Source organism: Pseudonaja textilis, chromosome 3 (genome assembly GCF_049901715.1).
Source record: "Pseudonaja textilis isolate UNSWEBS1 chromosome 3, rPseTex1.2, whole genome shotgun sequence".
Lineage (NCBI taxonomy): Eukaryota > Metazoa > Chordata > Lepidosauria > Squamata > Elapidae > Pseudonaja > Pseudonaja textilis.
In genome coordinates this window covers 106,714,860-106,738,272 of record NC_141992.1, presented here as the reverse complement: position 1 = coordinate 106,738,272, position 23,413 = coordinate 106,714,860, and the positions used below count along the sequence as shown (strand labels likewise).

The following is a 23,413-nucleotide window of genomic DNA, read 5'->3' as shown; positions in this document are numbered from 1 at the left end:
TAAAGCTAGAAGCATTGATGATTTATATCATTATAAAATGACAAAGCCAGTTGTTGTAGGATGAAACAAAGAAATAGCCCATTCTACTTTTATTGTATGAAGAAGCTTCAACTGTTGTTAAATTCCTTAAAGAAGCTTACAGTGATGAAAGCAAGATTCCCAGAGATTAGGAGATGTAGATTTGTTAACATGAAACAGGGTTACAAAAACTTGAAAATTGGATATGCCTTCATTTATTAATCAGGACGTTGAGATTTATTTCCCATTACCTTTTATCTTCTTTTTAAGTCTTGGTTTAATGGAGAAGATGTTAATTGCTTATTTGATACCAAAAAAAATGTCCAACTGTTCTTGTTCTGCAATATTTTGAAAATGTTTTCCTTCCCTGGATCAGAAAATTTTATTATAGCTGCCCTACAGTTGAAAGGGAAGAATGAAATATGCCTAAAATATAATTGCCCTTACAATATAGAGGGAAAAGGAAATAGCCTTGAGGGACAAAAGGAAGATCTGCTACAAGAGCAACAATAAAAGAGGCCTGTATGTAATGTTGAGTAATCATCTCAGACAAGCCCTTCCTTTTTCCTGAAACAATTTGGTTTCAGGAAAAAATTGTCCTGCAATCTTCAACTCCTACACTGCAAAACAAATCGATTACTCTACTTGACCAGGGTAAAGCTATAGACACAATTTACATAGACTGCTGCAAAACCTTTGAATCAGTGGTACATGACAAACTACTGTTGAAACTAAATTCTTATGGCATTTCTGGATCCCTTCATAAGTGGATTACTGTGTTCCTGTCAAACAGGCAACAAATAGTAAAAATAGGGAGCGCTATATCAAACCTGTTCCAGTTAACAGCAGTGTCCCCCAAGGCAGCGTTCCAGGACCCACTCTCTTTATACTCTATATAATTGACCTTTGCGATCACCTTATAAGCAACTGCGTCCTCTTCGCGGATGACATAAAACTATTCAACAGCACAGACAATGCTACTATCCTTCAAAGTGACCTTGATTATGTGTCTGAATGGTCAAACAATTGGCAACTCCAAATCCCGACCAACAAATGCTCTGTTCTACACATTGGTAAAAAAAAATCAGTACACCAAATACAAACTAGGCGGATATGACCTCGTTGACGATCCTCACTCTGTCAGGGACCTTGGAGTACTCATATCAAATTACCTAAGCGCCAGAGCTCACTGTAACAGCATTACCAAAAAGGCATTAAGAGTTGTAAATCTAATCTTATGAAGCTTCTCCTCCAGAAATATCGAATTGCTAACTAGAGCATACAAAACTTTTGCCAGACCAATATTCTAATACAGCTCATTAGTCTGAAATCCACACTGCATATTGGACATTAATACAATTGAGTGAGTCCAGAAGTATTTCACGAGAAGAGTACTATACTCCTCTGCTCACAACAAAATACCCTATATCACCAGGCTTGAGATATTGGGCTTGTACAACCTTGAACTACGCCGCCTACGGTTAGACTTAAATTATCACACAAAATTATCTGCTACAATGTCCTATCAGTCAATGACTACTTCAGTTTCAACCACAACAATACAAGAGCACACAACAGATACAAACTCAATGTAAATCACTTCAAACTCGATTACAGAAAGTACGACTTCAGCAATAGAGATGCCTGGAATGCACTACCTGATTCTGTTGTTACATCCTCTAACCCCCACTCCTTTAACCTCAAACTATCCACTATTGACCTCACCCCATTCCTAAGAGGTCTGTAAGGGGCGTGCATAAGTGCACCATCGTGCCTACCATCCCTGTCCTATTGTCCCCATTTATTCGTACCTATTTTCTGTATTCTTACTCATGTTTATACTGTGTTTCTCCAACAATATGTCCCCCCAATAGGAAGGCCCAGAACTGTTTTTATTGGCATGAGTGAAATTAAGCCCCGTCCCCCAAATTTGGGACTATTTAGGGGAAGGGCAGGGGGTGCTGGGGGGGTGCAAACTTGCTATTAGGAGTGGTCCACAGGCAGCTACACCTCGCCACCAGGCTGGTCCTAATGGCTGATCATGGCGGAGCATGGAGAGCTCCCTACCCCCAAGTGTCTTTGCAACAGACCTGGGTATGGTGCTGGCTGTAGGCTGGGTCAGCGGGTGGGCATTGTCGTGGATGGCGGCGGAGCACTTTGTGTCACAGGACCTTCGTCGACCGCGGCTTCCTCTGCCGCCATCACTTTCCCTTCTGCCCTCGCCATGGCTTATGCTACGTTCGGAGTGCTGCCAGCAGAGGCTAGACACACCCCGCTGCTGATAAGCACCTGCCCTTCCGCAGGGGCATCACTTTGCTTGACGGTTGCATCGACAACATCCTGCAAGTCAGTGAGTCATTCGGGCTTTGGTGGATGGAAGCAGCGGCGAGAAGGTGATGCTATCATTTGTCCCCCCCCACGCCCCGCTTTGCTTCCTGTCCCAGAGCTTCAGATCACGGTCTCGTCAGAGTCTATCCCTCCCGCCTGCATTCTTCAAGTGGACTCTCTTGGCTCATTCAGCTGTACGGTCAGGCACTCTCCTCTTGCCCCAGCTGCCTGAACCCCCCCCCCCGTGGACCTTTCCCCCCCTCTCTAAGCTTTGTTTATTTTCATTCCCTCTGTCAGTTCCCTAAAAATACAGACTGGCAGGGGAGGAGGAAGCTGAATGAATGAATCAGCAGGAGAATCCTCTGGGAAGCTTAAGGAAAGGAGTGGGGAGGGAGAGAGGGAAGAGTGTCTTTGGGATTTGCCAGGATAAATCCAGGAGGTGGATTTGCATCCTATTTCTGTCCTTCAAGGAGATGAAGGAAGATTTTAAAGAAAAAGTGAACGATGTGGCAGACATTAATATGGATAGACAAAATGAAGAGGAGATACAAGCTCTAACTGATGTTGAAAGCCAAGGAGTTACAAACACAAAAGGTATTCACTTGTATTTCCAATGGAAGATCAACATCCAATGAGGGAACAGAAACTTTTAGCAGTAATCCACTAGCTTAAGGGATGGTGCTGTTAAGAGAACTTTAGATTCCAAGACCACAGTCTACATTACCTACCCAAAAGGCTTCTGGCAAGGGATGGTCTGTACCTCATAAGGACAGAACTAAAATTGGTGGGTGAAAACTACAAGGAAGTAGGTTCAAACTGCATGTCAGGAGGAACAATGAACTAGTAGAATGGATTGCCCATGAAAGGATGAGTTTTAATTTGCTGGAGGTCTTCAAACCTCTAGGGAATTATCTGTCAAAGTTGCTCTAGTGGATTCTGCTATAATTAGATCAGACTAGATGATCTTTAAAATAATTTTCAACTTAGAGAAGGAGGGAAGTTTCAATCTCTTTATAAAGCTATTCCACCTCTCTGGACTTAATAAATATATTCAGGTAAAATGGATGGGTGGGAAGAACTACATGGAAGACTTTTTCCTTATAGCTTGGGTTAGAGTTAAGATTTCCTGTTATCCCCCAGAACTATGGAAGTGGCATCATTTTGTGAATGTGTGTGTGTGTGTGTGTATGCATGTGCATGCATGCTTTCATGTCAATCTTGATTCCTGAAAACTGCCTGGAGGGGTTCATTTTTCATTACAAGGTTATTTGGAGGTGATTTGCCATTGCCTGCTTCTTAGGGCAGAGAAAAGGTGATAGGTCCAAGGTCATTCAGCTGGCTTTGTGCCTAAGGTAGAACTAGAAGTCATGGATATTCTGGTTTATAGCATGGTGCTTTAACCTCTAAACGAACTGGCTAAACTTACCTTGTCAAAAAGTCCATATTCACAGATAAGTTGCTCTCGAGCTTTGGTGTTTATAGCTATTGTAAACCGTACATGAGGTATCAGGAGCTAAAAATGAGAAGAAGGAAAAAGAGATTACTGGATGAAAAACTTTTCATATCTTTCTAAATATTACCATAAACTTTAGAAATGGCTATGTAGTGAGCAAGGCTGAGCCTATAAGATTGCACTTTTCTCAAACTTTTCTCTCAGAAAGCATCTAAAAGAAGCTCAGTACTTGGTAGTTTCCACTCCTAACCATCAAAGAGGCATTTCATTTTGTGTCCTTCTCATTCATCTCTGGTGTGTTTGAGACAAAGAGCTCCCCATTCCTACTACTTTTCTGTTGGGTTTTTTAGGTAATAAAAAAAATTGAAAATACTGACTACCAGCTACCAGCCACCTACTTCAGAATCTGTTGGGAATGACACAAGAAAAATTTGCATCACATTTCCTTCTGTACAGTTATTTAACAATTTTCTAATTAAAAGTTTCAAAGAAAATACTGTATTTCTCTTCTTCTGTCTCTTCAATTCTGGAAATCTGGGATTTTTGAAAACAGACTTAAGTGGCACTTCCTCCTTCATTTTTCCGCATTGGAACAATGAGCCCAAAGTCACCCAGTGAGCTTCCATAGCTTCAAAAAGTGGCACCTCCCATTGCAAACCAGTGAGACTAGAGACTAGAGCTAGCAGAGCACTGGGAGACAATTTCATTCATAGTAGCTCCCAAAATAACAGATGCAGTCATACTGGGACTTTCTTGGCTAGACAAGTGGGGCCCAACCATCTGGTGGTAAGAGGACAACCACAGATTGAGGATAGCAATTACCATTAAATAGGAGCACCACCAATGCAGGGAACCCCCTCCGAGAGTTCACCAAAACAACTGGCAGCCACCTCTGACAGAACCCCAGAGGCTGGACAGATCTCAAGAGACTATCAGGACCTCACTGAAGTATTCAGTGAGACTGAGTGTGAGATTCTGCCTCTCCACCGCAAACATACTACACCATAGAAATCATCCCCGGGGCAAAATTACCAAAGCCCAAAATGTATGCCATGATGAAATGCAAGAAATGTGCAAATATATGGACAAAAACCTAGAAAGGGGTTTCATCGAACCGACCAAGCCAAGGGATGCAAGTCCTGTTCAAAGAAAAAAAAGATGGGACCATGAAATTATATGTTGACTTTAGAGCGATCAATGGACTGCATGCACACAACTTATATCTCCTCCCACTCATGAAGGACATGCTATCCCACCTGGCCAAAGGGAAGGTCTTTACTAAATTAGACCTCAGAGAAGCATACTATCGAGTCTGCATCAGAGAGGGAGATGAATGGAAAACAACATTCAACTGTCCCCTAGGGAGTTTCCAATTCAAAGTCATGCCTTTCGGACTACAGGGAGCCCCAGCGGTGTTCATGAAATTAATAAACAAAGTGCTACATGAACATCTTTACAAGAGGGTCCTTGTCGACTTGGGCAACATTCTCATCTACACTGAGATGATGGACGACCACGTACTCCTAATGAACCAAATACTGGAGAAACTTCTAGCAGCAAATCTGTACATCAAGCTGTCGAAATGCGAATTTCACCCCGCACAGTTGGACTACCTGGGATACTGAGTCTCCAATAAAGGCATAGAGATGGACCCAGCCAAAGTACAAACTGTCCTCGATTGGCAAGCCCCTCACACCCGCAGACAGCTACAAAGCTTCCTGGGATTTGCAAACTTCTACCATCTATTCATCCCTTTCTTCACAAGGATTGCCAAACCCATGGCAGACCTTCTAAAGACAGCACAAAAATGAAACCTCACCTGTGACAATCCCTACAGTGGGACCTAACTTGCCAAGAAGCATTTGAAATGCTGAAAAAACTGTTTGCAAAAGAACATGTGCTGAAGCACCCTGACCCTGAACAATCCTTCATCGTTCAAGCAGATGCCAGTGATGTGGCAGTGGGAGCAGTGTTACTCCAAAGAAACGACCAAGGAAACCTACAGCCCTGTACCTACATCTCCCGTAAACTCACAGACATAGAGAAGCGATGGGCCACATGGGAGAAAGAGGCTTTTGCAATAAGATGGCACTGCAAACCTGGCATCACCTGCCAGAAGGGGGCCAGAATCCATTTGAAGTTTGGACTGACAATAAAAATCTGGAAAACTTTAGAACCCTGCAAAAACTGTCACCCAAACAAGTCTGCTGGGCCCAATACTTCAACCCATTCGACCTTGTGCTAAAGCACATCCCAGGGGGAAAGAACTTTCTGGCTGACGCCCTCTCTCACATGCCCCAGTATAAATGCGAAAGGGAGAAGATTATAAATGCCATCACCCCCCCATCCAAATAGCTGCCCGAGTAACCACCAGACGACAATGCCGTGACTGACAAGACTGACCCACAGACGACTTAGCCACAAAATTAAAAACCAAACTGCTAGCAGACCGTTGGTTCCAGGACAATCAACACATCTTAATGAAAAGAGATGACCTAGCCCGGAAAAGAACAAAACTCTTCCTCCCAGGATCCCTACGTACGCTAGTCCTTCAGAGGAACCAACATGCCAAACCGGCAGGCCATTTCAGGTTCTTAAAGACTTTACATTTAGCTTGGGGGCAATTCTGGTGGCCTGGCGTAAAGAAAGACATGGATAGCTATGTGAAGAGTTGCACCATTTGCACTGCGATGAAAAAACGACCAGGAAAACCCCCCAGATTGCTACAGATGGTTGTGGAATCAATGAGGCTGTGGGAGGTGATCGCAATGGATTTCATAGTAGAGTTACCAAAAAGTGGAGGAAACATGGTGATCTGGACTGTAATAGACTTATTTTCCAAACAGGTGCATTTCATACCTTGCAACGGGCTACACCAGTTCGTCAAACTATTTTTGAAACACATCTACCACCTGCATGGAGTGCCATGGAGAATTCTCAGATAGAGGAGTTCAGTTCACGGCCAAATTTTGGAAGGAGTTCCTGTGGAGGGTTGGGTCGTCCCAGGGCCTTAGCTTGGCTTTTCATTCAAGCGCCAATGGGGGGCAGAGAGATTGAACACCATGGTAGAAAAGTATCTGAGATGCTACGTGAATTATCAGCAATCCAATTGGGTAGACCTTCTGCCTTTTGCAGAGGCCACGTACAATAATGCTGTTCACAGTAGTACGGGACTAATCCCCTTCAAAGTAGTGAGCAGCATGGACTTTGTTCCAATGCCTGAGTATCCAAGGGATCCTCCCTCCTCAGTCAGCCTGACCAATTGGATGCCAACGCTGAAAGCAACTTGGGAGAATGTAAAAAAGACGCTGGCAAAAGTGGCACAGAGCTATAAGAAACAGGCAGACAAACACCAGGCCCCGCAAAGGCCACTCCAGGTGGGGGAGAAAGTCTACCTCTCCATCAAATACTTGAGGTTAAGGCTCACTAGTAAGAAGTTGGGGCCAAAGTCATAGGACCTTTCCCCATAGTCATTAACTCAGTCATGGTGTAACTGAAATTGCCCCGACTGCTAGGGAAAATACACCCGGTGTTCTATAGTAGCCTCTTAAAACCCATGGTGGGATCAACCCTGAGGCCGCCACCTTGTGAACCCCCAGACCCTGTGGTCATAGGGGCCAAACCCATTATGAGGTGCAGTGAATCCTCGATTCGAGGTGGCACAGGAGACTACTCCAATATTTAATAAAGTGGAAGGGCTACCCCTTATTAGAGGCATTTTGGGTAAAGAGTAGGAACGTCCAAGCCGATCGCCTTGTGATGAGGTTCCATGCAGAAAACCCAACCAAACCTGGTTGTTTTTTTCACAACCCTAAGTTCTATACCTGTAATAAATTTGTTTTCTTTTTGTGTTGGACAGATCACCTTCAAGAAGTAACGGGAGCTGAATGTCAACTAAAAAGATACTGCTTTGGTCTTTTTAGCTGGCAGTGCATTTCTTAAGTGCCTAGATAATCACCCTGGCAGCCCAAAGCAAGAATATTACCAGAGAGCATGATTGATGACTCTTAGGGATGGATGTGTCCCATTGGAGAATATACATCCAGGAGGTGGGGGGAAGACCACGGTCAAGGGGAAATTGAATGATGTATTTTAGTTTTAGCTGCACCCAGATAACACCAACATGGCTGCTTCTAATAAATTAATTTTCTTTTCTCTGAGATGTGGCTAGAGCTTATGATTTGAATGGGGGTGGATTTGTTGGAGTCCTAACAAGATTAAGTTTGGCAATTAAAGAAGTGGAATATTATATGATATGGGATTTATTTTATAAATGGTTGGAAAATAAAGTAAAAACAAATGAATATTGTTATGATAAGATTTATAAGGTTGAGTAGTTTTTAATATGAATGTAACCATAGTAAGAACGTATACAAAATATGAATATTTGCACAAGATATATGTACCCAGTCTTCATACTGTATAACTGAAAAATGGATTTATTGTTAAATAAAATAAAAAAAATATTTGGCAAAAAAAAAAGAACCAGCAAAGAAAAAAAAACCTCTGGAGACAGAAAATCTAGACGTACTCCCAAGAATGTAATAAATGTTAACAGAGAGGCAGTTTCTATAAGCAGGGCAATAAAGATTACGCTAGAAACAACATCAGAATGTTTCCTTCCTCCCTTCCTTACAGGATTAGCCCTATAAAGTAGAAAAAAACAAAAGATTTCTTCCAACATCGGTTCTCCAGACTGCTTAGAAAGTTAACAAGTGAGAACCGGTAGAATCCCACCCCTGGATATATGCTACAATCACTGTAATGCTCGAGATGCTTGGATAATAGGATTATGAAGAACAGCAATACATACACCCTCTCTCTCTCTCTTGGTTTTCAGTCTGCTGCCTTAACCACTACATCAAATTGGCCTTATTATAATATAGATTACAAAATAATATATCTTATTCTAGTGTTTTAATAACCCACCTTAAAGAGAGGATGGACTGCAGGCAATTGTCGGAACATAGCCACTGCAAAAACTTCTGAAATTAAGTGAGTCCGAAGCAGATGCGTCACAGTCTGATGTATATGGAAATCAGAGGAACGTACCCATATTTTGGCTAATAACCAATCATATTTAGCATCAGATGGAAGGAAGATAGGATTGCTTTGTTCAGGAGTTTGATTTATCTGAAAGATTTAATAGAATAGTTAATATCTTCAACAACAACTAAAATGTTATTTTAATTGGATAAAACCAAAATTACCTGAATTGCAATAGGGATAATTTTATTCTCCAAATTCTTATACAATAAACAGATAGGAGCAGCCAAATACTGTACTGTGCAGGGGTCTGTTTTATTGACGTCAACATCATCTAGAAGTTCATAGTCCACAATGAAAATATTTCCTAGCTGTCCAAAAAAAAAAATATTATGCAGCTTGAGATGTAAAAATCATCCTGGGAAGCATTAAGTATTTTTATCTTTGGAATATTTATATCACAAACAGATAAATAAAAAAATTGTAATAGGCTGAACTAATTACTTCTGCCAGTTTCTTAGCCTTGAGTGCTCTTTCCATAACCGGGAGTACTTAGGCCTTTACTTTCCACATCATCTCTAGTTCCTCTACTACATCTTGTGGTAGCATCACTGTCTTGTAGTCCTTGTCTACTAACATGATGTCTTGTTGATTGGCTTGTATCTACCTGCCCTTCTCGATCTAGAAGTTGCACAGAATGTTAGCTCTATTATTCCCCACAACCTTCTATGAAATATTCTTTCTGGAGGAGGGTCTAGCCCATACACTACACTGTGTGCAGATGTTCCTGTATACAATGCCAACTACTTGATTCTACAGTTCAGTGTATGCTGTTCCTACTTGTATCTTACACACTGCCACTATGTGTTGGACTGTCTCTGAGACCTCTCTGCATAATCTGTACCTCGGATCCAGTCTAGAGCAGTAGACTCTTGTTTTTAGGATTAGTGCCTTGGTGCTATCTTTTAGTTAAATCCTTTCCAACCATGGGTAGGTTTTCTGCCACCTCTGTTGAGTTATTTGTTGATGGTAGATCCATGCAGGGTTTTGCCTTGCTATGGCACTTCCTCTGTTTGATCTTCCACCATGTCTGCTGTTTCTCTTAGCAGCTCATCTTTGGATGTCATATTATTTATGTACTCCTGGATGCTTTGGGTTTCATGCAGGGCAATGGCTTTGACACTTGCCAGACCTAGCTTCCCTCTTTCTGATGCTGGGTGTTGGGCTTGGGAGAGGACATTTCAAGGACATTGTCAAGAGCTCCGGGTTCTTCACATCAGAAGCTTCCACATCCTCCTTTGGCCAATTCACTTTATCAACATGGCATCTGATCACTGGCAAAGCAGACATGTTGATGGTATGAATCTTGTTTTTCCTACTGAACTGGCTCTTCAGGAACTGTCTTATCCTTTGGTGATACTTGGATTTTTCTCCTTGTTTTCTCCTTGTGGCTCTCATGTAACTTTAGGATGCCAAGGTATTTGTAGTTGTTCTGTACTATCAGAACTACAAGGCACCTACTGATCGTTCCTCTTAATTAGTCTTAATTATCTTCCTTCTCTTGATTACCATCTGACCACACATCTTCAGTCTGAACAACATCTCAATGTCCGTACTGTAGATATGTCAATGGATCAAATAGTTGAATTCTTAGCATGTAGCTTAAGGTCAGGATGATGGTAGTTTCATTTTTGAACTTGTATTCATAGGCATAACTTGCAATTGTCTGGCTGAGGGGCTTCAAGTCTGCATGCATTAACATGACATAAGCCCCACCTGATGGCCTTGTGTGTGCTAGCTAACTGAACTGCCAGTTTTGACTTCCACAGCCCCATTGTGTTTCTTGAAGAAGGTTCTTAGTGTCCTGTTGGTCTTGTATAGTGCTAAACATTCACAGGATTTCTTGTAGCCAATTCAACCTGTAGATTGGTCTGTTTAGATCTTGAGTCTTGGGCAACTGCTCTATCTATGAGCAACTGGTATTTTGAGCCTCTGGTGTTGTTTCCAATGCCCTTCTGAGTTGTTCTTATATACCAGCCCATATGGTCCTTTAGCTTGGCAGTTATGAAACCTGATAGGATTTTCCATGTTGTAAGGAGGCAAGTTATGGTTGGTAGATGGACAGAGCTATTCCCTTGTGGGAGTCTTTCATGAACAGCACTGCTCTTCCTGGATTAGCCAATTTGGCTGAGAGCCTGCTGCAAGAATTTGGTTCATCTGTGTTGCTAGATGTTCATGCCAGGTGTTGTCCAATTCTTTATGTTCCTGATCCACTGTTGGATATCTACTATGATGGTGATTGGTACCTATTCTGGAGATGACTGTGGTCTGTTCTTAGGTCCTGCAACCACTTTGCATTGGCATATTGTGCTTTCTTTTTCTCCTATGTGTTCTTCTAATGTTCTCCAATTTCTGTTGTTGGTAGTTCTACTATTACTGTGATATTGCACTTCAATTGGGAGTACACCTTGGATGGTTCTTTAGAGAATAGAGCATTTATCTTCTTAGCCTCTGCTTCTCTACTGTATCTCCTTAACTTGGTAGCCAGAGCTGTGAGCCTTTGTTTAGCAGTCTCTAAGGCTTCAGATGGAGTTATTTTTATAGCCAAGACTTATAGTTTATCTTTATAACCTTTATAACTAACTGTAATACCACCAGCTGGTTAACTTTTCTCCTAGCTGCATTGATCTTAAGACTCCAACCTCATTTTCCAAGGCTGAGGGGCAGGTATATATTGTTCTTGACCTATAGTTGAGCATCTTGAAGATTACAGTGACTAGCATATATCAATTTATTAATTTATGATTGTAGTAGAGATGGTTACAAGGGTTTTATTGGCATCTAGTATATTATCTAATGGTACTTCTTCAGTAAGCATCGATAATTAGTCTTGAGAATTGACTGCAGCTAGTTAATCCATGATTCTATGTCTCATACAAGCTTGCTCTGTTCTGTAATGGAGGGGTAGCAGTGACATTCTAGCTTTGTGTTGACTGCACATCCACTCTTTTTTTTTGTAAAGATTTTTTTATTTTTTAAGACAAACATATACAGACAAAAACATAAAAACATAAAACCATCTTTCAGTTGTGTACATACAGTGTGTCAGTTGGTTACAAATCTTTTGTGCTATCCTTTCACAGTCCTTACTCACAAGTTGTAAAGGTTCTCAAATTGTCGATCTAAAATATGCTTATATATCTATCAGTTATTAGTCAATCATTTGACTAAAGTATAATTCCATCATTTCATACAAAATATTCTAGTTTTTATTATAAATTTATATTATACATTCATCCAATGATTATATATTTTGTATTATATTCTATATCAATCTATTAATCTTCTATTACAAAACTTCCTAGTCTATTTCATTACCATGTCTTTTTATCTCACCATTGCTGAAATAAGTCCCATATCATATAAAATTGTTTATCTTCTTGTTCTCTAATTTCAAATGTCAATTTACTCATATCAGCATAGTCCATAATTTTCTTAATAACTTCCTCCTGCATAGGTATTTTTTCATTTTTCCAATTCTTAACAAATACAATTCTAGACGCTGTTAAAACATTTACAATCAAATATTTCAATTCTTTATTGTATATTTCCAGTATAATTCCCAATAAAAATATCTCTGGTTTAAAGTCTATGTGTTGTTTTATCATTTTTTCCTACCATGTGTGGATTTTAGTCCAATATCTTTTTGCATGGTCACCACATATGGTAATATGAACCAGGCATCTGATGACATTTCCAACATTTATCCAATTTGTTCTTAAACATTCTTGCGATTCTCATCAGGGATAGATGCCACCTGTAAAATATCTTATACAAATTTTCTTTATAAGCAGTTGACATTGTCATTTTATAGTTTTGAGACCATAACTTTTGCCATTTCTCTAAGTCAATCCCATATCCAAATTTCCCCCTCCCCTGAGCAATCATTGTTTCTTTAACTTGTTCCTCCTCTAATTTAAATTCTAGTAAATGTCCATAAAAAATTTTAATTACTTTTTCATCAGCACCTATCAAGATTTTATCTAAATCAGTCAACTTATCATAAAAACCTTCTGTTTTAAGATCTTTATCAAATCTAGATTGTATTTATATGAAAACCAATTCATCTTTATACCTTGTTCTTCCAATGCTTGCATAGATTTAAGTTCACCCTTTTCATTCAATATCTCACCATATCTAACTGTTCGTTCCTTTTTATATGTTACTGGATAAGAAAAAGCTTCAATAATAGATATCCATAATGGAATTTTTAAATAATATTGCTTTTTTTTTAATCTTCTCCCAGTTTAAAAACAATGCCTCTCGAATATAATGTCTTCTAAAACACCCCTGTGTTTTAGTTCCCTTATACCGGAGGAAAGCATGCCATCCCAACAGCAAGTCATGTCATTCTAAAGTCAATAATCTGCTGTTCCTTAATGTTATACATTCCTTTACCCACATCAAGTTTGTCACCTGATAATTCCCAATTGGGCAAAGCGAATCCTCCTCTTATTCTTGCATCTTGTAGCAATTTAAGTTTTATTCTCGCTTTCTTACCCTGCCAAATGTATTTTAACACTATTTTGTTTAAGTCTTCAAAGAACTCTTTCCCTAATCTAATTGGAATTGTCTGGAATAAATATAAGATTCTAGGCGGTACATTCATCTTAATTGTAGATATTCTCCCAATCAATGATAACTGTAAATTTTCCCATTTTGTCAAGTCTGTTGCAATCTGTTGTTTGAATTTAAGATAGTTATCCTCCTTCAGTGTACTACATCTTGCTGTTATATACTGTATATCCCTAAATACTTAACCTTATTTGTGACCTGGATTTCCAAGACTTAAGTATCAGGTCATCTGAAAAAGCTTGCAATTTATACTCTTCCTTTTTAATTTTCATTCCTTTTATTTCTTTTTCTTCTCTAATGTTCCTATTCAGCACTTCCAATGTTAACACAAACAACAGAGGCGACAGTGGACAATCTTGTGTAGTCCCTTTTCTTATATCTATAGAATCTGTTAACTCTTCATTTATCATAACCTTTGCAGTTTGCTTATAATACATATTGTTTCTATGGCTTGGATAAATTTTTTACCAAAGCCCATTTGTTCCAGTTGCAATAACATAAATCATCAACTCACATTGCCAAAGGCTTTTTGTGGATCTAAAAATATCAGAGCCATTTGCTTTTCAGGATGTGCCTCATAATATTCCAAAGTATCCAGAATTATTCTCATATTATCTTTAATTTGTCTCTTTGGCAGAAATCCGTTTTGATCAGCATGAATAAAGTTATTAAAATATCTTTTCCGTCTTTCTACCAAGATTGAAGCAAAGATTTTATAGTCTGAGTTTAACAGGGATATAGGTCTATAGTTTTTAACTTGCTGTGGGTCTGTATCTTCCTTCGGTACAAGTATAATGTATGCATCTGACCATGTTTTGGGTATTCTCTTCTTTGACATAACTTCATTCATAACTTCTAGTAATTGAAGATTCAGCGTTTCCTGAAATGTCTTATAAAATTCCGCTGGTAATCCATCCAGACCTGGTGCTTTTCCAATGTTTTGTTTTTTTAAAGCTTCTGTTAATTCCACCACCATTATGTTCCCTTCTAACATTGTTTCAATGTCTTTGGGTATCTGGGGTAAATTCGTTTCCTGTAGATATTGCTTAATTCTTTCTCCTTGAATATTCTCTTGATGATACAACTTTCCACAATAATCTTGTATAATTTTTTTCTTCTCCGCATTTCCATAGCAGACACGTCCTTCTTCATCTATTAGTTGACTTATCCTTCTTGATTCTCTTTCCTTTCTCAGTTTATAGGCTAACCATCTGCCTGGTTTGTTTGCATCTTCAAAATAGTTCTGTTTAGCATTTTTACTTTTTTGTGCTATTTCCTCTTTTTCCATTAATGCTATTTTATGTTGTTATGTCCATTTTAATTTTAATGTCTTTTTTGTGGAAATTTTTCCAGTCTCCAGTCTTCCAGTGTTTTAAAAGTTTTTTTCTGTTTTATATTTCTTTTTCTTGTGTATTCTATTATCAAACGTCTTCTGTAGGCCTTCATCATGTCCCAGAGATTCTGTAATGATGTATCCTCTTTTTAATTTTCTTTACAAAAGAAAGCCAGTTCTCTCTCAATTTTCTGTTTAAAGTCTTTTTCCTTTAATATCTGATTATTTAAAGTCCATCTAGATCTCCTCTTTTGTCCTTTCCATGTAACTGTTTTTGGGTTATGATCTGCCCAAGTACTTGTTTCTATTTAAATTTCTTGTATGTTGGAAAGCAATTCTGCTGACATCCATATCATATCTATTCTAGACCATGATGCATGTCTATTTGAATAAAAAGTATATTGTTTATTTTCCACATTTCTCTCTCTCCATGCATCTTTTAAGTTTATTTCCTCTATCATTCGAAAGAAGGATTTTGGCAATGTCTTTCTAATTTTCTTTGTTGTTTTCTGTGTTTAGTAGTCCAATTTATCATTAATTATTCCATTAAAATCCCCCATTATACAGATATTAACATAGTCCAGTTCAATTATTTTCATATATAATTTCCTGTAGAATTCTTGGTTATCATTTGGAGAATAAATTGCTATTAAAAATGTTTTTACATTATTGTTCATTATCTCTACCATCAAAATCCTTCCATCATCATCTGTATAGATTGGTTCTGCCAGGATTGTATCTCTAATGTATAAGACCACTCCTCTCTTTTTACATTGTGTCAATGCTGTAAATAATTTCCCTAATTTTTTGTTGTTTCAGTATACATTCATGTTGTTTTTTAATATGTACTTCTTGTAAACAGATTATATCAAACTTTAATTTCTCTAGTTTGTGGAATACTTTTCTTCTTTTAGTAGCTAAATTGAGTCCATTTATATTAATTGTAATCAATTTTCTCTCATCCATTTTAGACTTTATAAGAAGGATTTGTTGCTCTAGTACATCTTGGTTCTTGTTGCTCTCTGGGTACACCACCCACTGCTCCTTCTTTTTCAATTGCTGTTATACACTCCTCTTGAAATTCAATTAGTGACTCTTCTTTTCTTGTATCTTCCTCCCTTCCTCTAAAATATTCTAAATAGAATAGCTCAGCTTTTTCAACTGCGTCAATTCTGTGTCTTTGTTCCTGCCAGGTGAACATAAGACCTTCTGGTATCAACCATCTGTAGTTTACTCCTCTCTTGAGTAACTCTTTAGTCAGAAATAGGTATTCTTTTCTCATCTCTCTCACTCTTCTGGGTACTTGTTTCAGTACCACAATTTCTTTGTCTTTGTACTTTAATGTTTTGTCTCTTGCCACCTGCAGTATCTGTGTTTTAATAGTTTTATTAGTAAATCTAATATGAACTTCTCTTGGCAATTTATTTCTCATTGTGTATCTCATTGTAGACATGGAATACTTCATCCATTCCTTCCATCATCTTCTCTTTAGTTATCTCTAATGCTTCTGCCAGGATTTCTGTCATTATTTCAGCAAGGCTTTACCCTTTGCTTCTTCTATGATTTTAGAATCTCAGATAAAATTCTGACCTGTCGATTTCCCATCCCAATGATCTGCTCCTGTCTCTTTCCACTTCACTCAATCGAGTATCAATATCTCCAATTTTCTTATCTCTTTGTACATCTTGTTCTTCAATTTTCTGGAATCTGTCCTCATATTTCATCATCATCTGTTGAATATTCTCAACTTTTTCATTTGTCTTTTCAGTTCTTTGTTCAATATTCTCTGTCCTCTTTTCAATATTGTCTGTTTTTGCTTGTATCTTTTGGATTCCTTGCATAATCATCTGCAGTGTCACTTCCTTCTCCTTCTCCTGTTGCAACATCATCTGTATTTATCGTCCTCCAGATGATGAAGAGGAGGCAGTTGGTATTGAAGAAGCTGAGGCTGCTGTCTTTCTACTCATCTTGTAATACTTGGTAAAAAAAAGAAGAAGAAGAAAGAAAAAACAAGAGCAGACAACTGCCACCCCAATAAAAATATAAAAAGAAAAAAGAAAAAGGGGAAAAGGAAAAATCTTCAGGCACTTGTATACCTTAATCCAATTGATTCCAATTATATAAAAAAGGAAGAAAAGAAACAATGTAAAAAGAAGAGAGGGTGAAAAAGTAAAATAAGTTAAAGAAAAAATAAAAAAAATAAAAATAGAAGTCTTATGTATTTCCCTTAATAAAAAAGGTAAAGCAAAAGAAAAGGAGCGGGAAAATATACTCTAGTTCCTGGATCAAAAGCTATAGTCCAAGCATAAAAATACAGCTGGAGGGAAAGTAAAAAAAAGGGATAACAAACAGTTAAAGCGAACCACTGCCACTAAATGTCCAAGGCTCTTTGGTAAATCAAATCAGACTTTCCAGTTCTATTCAAGCCTCTAGATGGCAGTGTTACTTATTTCCCTTCACTTTCACTTCCCCTTGCATATCCAAAGCTAGGAATAGATTTTAAAAAGTAAAGTCTTTAGAAAAAAAGGAAAAAAATAAGCCTCAAATGAAAAAGCTAAAAAAAAAAAATCTTAATCAAAAGAGACTTTCAAAGAAATTATTTAAAAAATAAAAAATTAGAAAAGAAGACCAGTCCAGTTTAAAATTGAGAAGCTTTTGCCTAATTCCAGGTTCCAATAAAAAGGAAAAAAAAACCTTCAGTTTAAACTTAGCTTAATCTTGCTGCTTGACTTCTTTTATATTCACTTTTAATTTCACTTTAAGTGTTTTAGGATGTTCTCTCCAAAAAATAGTAAGTAGAAATTCATCTCACCAAACTGACACACTTTCTTTCCAGATCTCTTCCGTTCCAGAACTGTCCCAGCTTCAGCAGCTTGAATGGCTGCCTCTCCACCGCCAGCAAAAAGGGCTTCTCCTAGATCTACCAGGGACTTTGCGGTGCCCCTGGGATTGACAGGATGTTCCTTCTCTATCACCGTCTCTATGGACGGTTTAGGTCCGGTGGGACCGTCCAACAGCAGAGATATCGACGGCGATCTTGGAGCCTGAAGATCGCGCATCATACAGCCGTGATGCCAGCTCCGCCGTCCCATCCACTCATTCTTCTATGTCTTCTCGAGTCTGGGATATGTAGTTGCTTTATCTTAGGTTGTAAGATGAATTTACTATGTTGAAGCATTGAGTAACGAGCTGTTTTCACAGTTAGTGTGGATGCAGGTCTTCTATCCATTCATAGTTTACAATTTAAATCCCTCCCTTAAATTTATCCTCATGGAATAAAATCATTTTTCTTCTCTTATTTTCAAATTTGTTCAATAATATTTTACAAACTTTGGGAATTATTCAATGTTACATAGAAGGACAGAAAACATACATTTACAAACTCATTTTATAAATACAAAAAAAGCTACCTTAAAGCTTTCTTTCAATATATATATCAAGCTTATAAAAATCCAGTCTAACTAATTAACTCATTAAATTTTAGTCACTTCCTCCAGCTCTCTTAATAGAAAAAAATATTTTTTCTTCTCAGGAATATCTATCAAGTCTCTTTTCGTCAAGAAATCCTCAACCTTGTTAATATCCATGAAAAAAGAGTCCCAAAGTTGTTCTGTTAAAATGTTGCACATTAGCTTGGAGCACTTCCTCATAGAATAACATCTTCTTTGGGGTGTCTATAAAATCTTTTCTTCTCAAAGGATTCTCAACCTTGTTAATATCCATGAAGAAAAAATTGCAAACTTGACCTCTTAAAAATTGTGAATTTACTTGGCACTCTTGTTTCAATTGCGCTGAGAGGGTTATATTCCAACCATTATCATAATAAAAGCTGGTGTCAGATATGCATTCCAAAATTGCAATTATTTGCATTTTTCAATATTTGTAGAGTTGTCTCAATGGGCTGACAATTTTCTACACTTAATTGTGTTGCCTGCCCTTTATAAAAATCATCTATATAATTTGTATCTTCAGTACTTAGCCAATTTATAATACCAGTGATTCTCTGTAGGGAGCTTCCCAAAATTTTCCTGATGACAGACCTGAGTTCAGGTTTAAGCATCTTTGTAGCTCACTCTAGTGGCCAAACTGTATTTTTATTTATTTATTTATTTATTCAATTAATCAATCAATCACAATAGAGCTAGAAGGGACCTTGGAGGTCTTCTAGTCCAGCCCCCCACTTAAGCAGGAGATCCTATACCATTTTATACAAGTAACTGTCCAGTCTCTTCTTAAAAACTTCCAATGACTTCCCACAACATCTGAAGGCAAGCTGTTCCACCAGTTAATTGCCTGGTTAGGAAGTTTTGCCTTAATTTCACATTGCTTCTCTTTGATTAGTTTCCATCCATTGTTCCTTGTCCTGCCCTCTGGTCCTTTGGAAAATAAATTGACAGACTCCTCTTTGTGGCAGCCTCTCAAATACTGGAATACTGCTATCATCTCCAGTATCATGTACTGCTAGACTAGCCAAACCCAATTCCTGCAAATGTTCTTCATAGATTTTAGTCTCCGGGCCTTTAATCATCTTAGATGCTCTTATTTGAACTTTTCCCAAAGTCTCAACATTTTTTTTAATGTAGTGACCAAAACTGGATGCAGTATTCTAAGTGTGTTCTTACTAAGGCTTTATAAAGTGGTACTAATACTTCACGTGATTTTGGGTCTATGCTTCTGTTTATAAACCAAGGATTGTATTAGTTTTTTTGGCTGCTACTGCACGTTCCTGACTCATGTTTAAGTGATCGTACACTAGGACTCCAAGGTCCCTCTCACAGTTACTGTTTTGGAGCCAGGTTTCATCTAATCTGTACTTGTACCTTTAGTTTTTCCTGCCCAGGTATAAAACTTTTGTTTTTCTCCACATTAAATTTCATTTTGTTGGATAGTGCCAGGGGTAGGATTCTACCGGTTCCATCTGGTTCTATAGAACCAGATGTTATGATTCTGCTTAGTTCGGAGAACCGGCAAATCATGTGCCTGGCTGGCCCTGCCCCTTCCCCTCCTGGCCACTTGCCTCTTATGAGGCTGAAGATATGTTGCTGGAGCTGCCGGGCTTTAAGCCTTAAAGCTTAAATTTTACCCTTAATCTCTTTCTCCCCTCCCCACACCTGCGCCTATCCCATTTGAAAGATATTGAGTTTTGCTGTTGCTGACAACATCCTCCATGCTTCCTAAATGAGGTAGATTGAGTGGGAAGTGGCTGGTGTGTGTGCGTGTGAAATTAAGCCTCCTTCCTATAAAATCCATTCAGAAAAAAAAGGAGCAGATATTGTTTAATTCTTCTTCAGCCCAGATTGCTGGGAGAGAAAGCAGTTTAAAAGTATTATTTAATTAACTAATTTATTGGCTTCCCGGCACTTGTAGCACTGAGTAGCTGCTTGCCTTTTAAAATCCAGCACTGAAGCCCAAGAGTGCTGGATTTCAAAATAAAAGCCAAGGAGCTCAGTGATACAAGGAGAAGTTCCAGGAAGCGTTGTTGGAGCTGAACCGGGCTTTGAAGCATTTTAAAGTAGCCTGGAGCAAGTATCCCTTGGTGGGGGGGAACTTTAATATCTGTAAAGCTGTGTCCTTGTGGTGAAGGGGCAGTTTATATTACATTTTATAGATTAATCCACCAGTAGAAAATAGGTAACATCCATTTGAGGTCAATCCATGCATTTAGGGAGGAGGAGGAGGAAATATTAAATCAGAGCCTTGGTACAAGGGGCAATCCTTGATGGTTCTGTCCAAGCAGAGACAGGAGTGTGGTAAGTATGGAATCTTACTAAATCAATTCATACAGAGATACAATGCTCAGTATCTTTAAAGTTGGTAATTCTTTCATGTTACTGACTTGGGAGTAATCAAATGATCAGGTCTCATGCTGCCTGGGGAATTCGGGGAACTGAAGTCCACATGTCTTAAAGTTGCTAAGCTTGAAAAACATCAGAAATACAACTACTTGGGACTTCCGGTTTGAGCTTCTTTGGCGACAGACCGAAACCTCGTCTCTCCGAGGTTTCGATCCGTGCTCGCCGCTGGAGCGCCCCGAGCCGGCTGGTTTTGGGGCTAAGCCACCCTGTAGAGGTGGTGAAGAGCGGAGAGACTGCCTGCAGGGTTGAGGAGAGCTGCATCTTTCCTCCCCAGCTGGCCATTACTCCCTTTCCCAAAGGCGGTTGTAGCGGTTGTCAGAAATGGCCACCACAAAGAAGAACTCGACTGGAAAAGAATGTGCAGGAGGAAGATAAGAAGAGAAAGTTTTGGTTGACCGGGTCAAACAGCAAAAGCATCAAATAAGGTACCTTGGAATTTAAACTTAACAACATTGTTCCCAAAGAAGATTTTGAAGCTGCGAAGGAGAGAGAGAAGGGAAAGGATTAGTTTTTTTTTCTTCCCTTCCTTATACTGACAGCTAAGAGACTTAAGCAAGAAACTGGAAAAAAAATCCACTTTGACATTAATAGGCATCTAAGCTGAAAATAAAAGTCAAAGGGATAATAAAAATTTCTGGACATTTAAAAGTTTTTAAAAGCTGGAAAGGAGAAAAAAAAAAGAATAGAAGGGCAGGGTCTGGAAAAATGGAGGAGACTGCCTAGAATAAAGGAATGGAATTGTAATTAAAAGGAACTTACAGTGAAATTTTAACAAGATTCCTCAAAGATACATTTTAATGGAAACTTGGTAACAAAATAATAGAACTCTAGGAAGAGAAAGTGGAAAAAAGAAGTAAGTAGAAACAGCCTTGGATTATTTGGATTACTTGGTGATTTTGGGTTTTTGCATCTAGATGACTAAAATTAACTGGGTGGCTGTTTAAAAGTTTTAAAAATGGTATCACTCTTAGAAGAACTGAAAACGGAACTTTAAAAATGGAAAGAAGACGCACAAGAAGTTCTTTTGGCTTCATGTTTCGATTCTTAGAAATGGAGATCTGGAACTATGAGAAATGCTTGCAGAACAAGAAGATTGGGACAAAGAAGAAGCCATCTTTAACAATCAAATAATTTTAAGTGGGAGGGAAAAAGAAAAGGGGTGAAAGAGAGTGAAAGGTTTAAGATTAGAAAAAACAACCAAAAAGTAGAAGAACAATTTGAAAGATAAGTATAATATTAGAAAGCAACAGAAGAGGGGATTACAGATGAGAGAGTTAGAAGTAGAGAGATGAGGGGGTAAAAAGGGGAGGGAGAAGAAGAGGGGGAAGAAGGCAAGGAAAAGAAGTTGTAAAAGACAGAAACAAGAAATGGAAAAACAGGGAAAAGATATAAGGATTGTAACCATAAGTTTGTTTAGAGATAATGGGTGAAAATTTAATTGTAAAAAGGATTCTGCAAAGGTACATAAGATAGCTTTGTCATATTACAAATAGAAATAACTTTAGAAAATATGATGATGGATAAAATATTTATTGTAATGCAGTGGGATGTTTGTTAATAAATAAATGAATTAAAATGATTGAGAGAATTAAAAGAGAACATTTTTAATTATTAGTAATGATTTATAAAAATATAAGTGAGAAATATGGAAAAAAAGGAATTAACTATGGAAAGTTTATAAGTGTTCCCAAGGAACTATGATATTCAATTGAAAAGAAATGTTAAAGATGTTAAGATTTTAATGCATATTAAAGATAGAATTGAATTGGAATGGAATGTGTTTTATTTACATATATATATATATTTCTTTTTAAGAATATAGTGTCTATTTTAAGAATATACCAAGCAGAATTCGATTGGAAGTTATGTATTATATTGAATGCTATAATCTTAAAGCTATACATTGAAGCTTAAATAAGAGCTTGAATGGATAAAATTAAAGGATATAAAGGTGTCATACTGTAATTGGTAACTACAGGGAAAAATTTGCTTAGTAAGAAAAGATAATGTGAAATTGTAACAGGACAGACAAAAGTATAAATATAATGATTTGAATTGAGATAATTAAAACAAAGTTGAGAAAATTAGAAGAGGGGAACAAATATGTAGAAAATATAAAATGGTAAGATATGGAATGGAATATAAAAATGAGCATGAAATTGAGTTTTGTGTCTGTATGAAGAAATGATAACCTGGGACCATGCTATTTTCAAAAAAGATGCTTTATTTGTATTTTGTTTTTGTGAAAACCCAAATAAAATTTTCAAAAAAAAAAAGAAATACTTCTTGTGAGCCTGGGTTATTTTCCTGCATTTTGGGAATAAGGAAATTATCCTATGTGCTTGGTGCAGAGATGCAGCTGAAATTTAGTTAGATGCTAATTGGAAGGTTAAAACCACAGATACAGATAGTCTTTGACTTTCAACTATTTGTTTAGCCACCATTTAAAGTTACAACAGCACTGAAAAAGTGACTTATATTCCCCCTCCCAAGGGATGGACAGGGAGAGAGAGAGAGAGGGAGGGAGGGAAAGAGACAAGAGACAGAGAGAAAGTGGGGGGGAAGAGAGAGACAAGACACACAAACACACAGAGAAAGAGAGAGGGAAAGAGAGACAAGAGACACAGAGAGAGAGGGAGGGAAAGAGAGACAAGAGACACATACAGATAGAGAGAAAGAGAGGGAGGGGTGGAAAGAGAGAGAGAAGACAGAGAGAGAAGACACAGAGAGAGAGAGAGAGAGAGAGAGAAAGGGAGGGAGGGAAAGAGAAAGAGACAAAAGACAGAGATGAGAAAGAAAGAAAAA

General features: G+C 38.1%; 1 protein-coding gene across 3 annotated transcripts in view; it reads right to left on the bottom strand.

Moving 5' to 3' along the window:
• Positions 1-23,413, bottom strand: part of ALOX5 (arachidonate 5-lipoxygenase) — a 220,152-nt gene that overhangs the window by 106,808 nt on the left and 89,931 nt on the right. For all 3 annotated transcript variants that reach the window (XM_026718714.2, XM_087930534.1, XM_087930533.1), the window contains exons 7-9: positions 9,010-9,156; positions 8,729-8,932; positions 3,773-3,859 (exon numbers count right to left, since the gene is read on the bottom strand). In XM_026718714.2, coding sequence (XP_026574499.1) covers positions 3,773-3,859; positions 8,729-8,932; positions 9,010-9,156 — 438 coding nt within the window. The remainder of the gene's footprint in view (positions 1-3,772; positions 3,860-8,728; positions 8,933-9,009; positions 9,157-23,413) is intronic.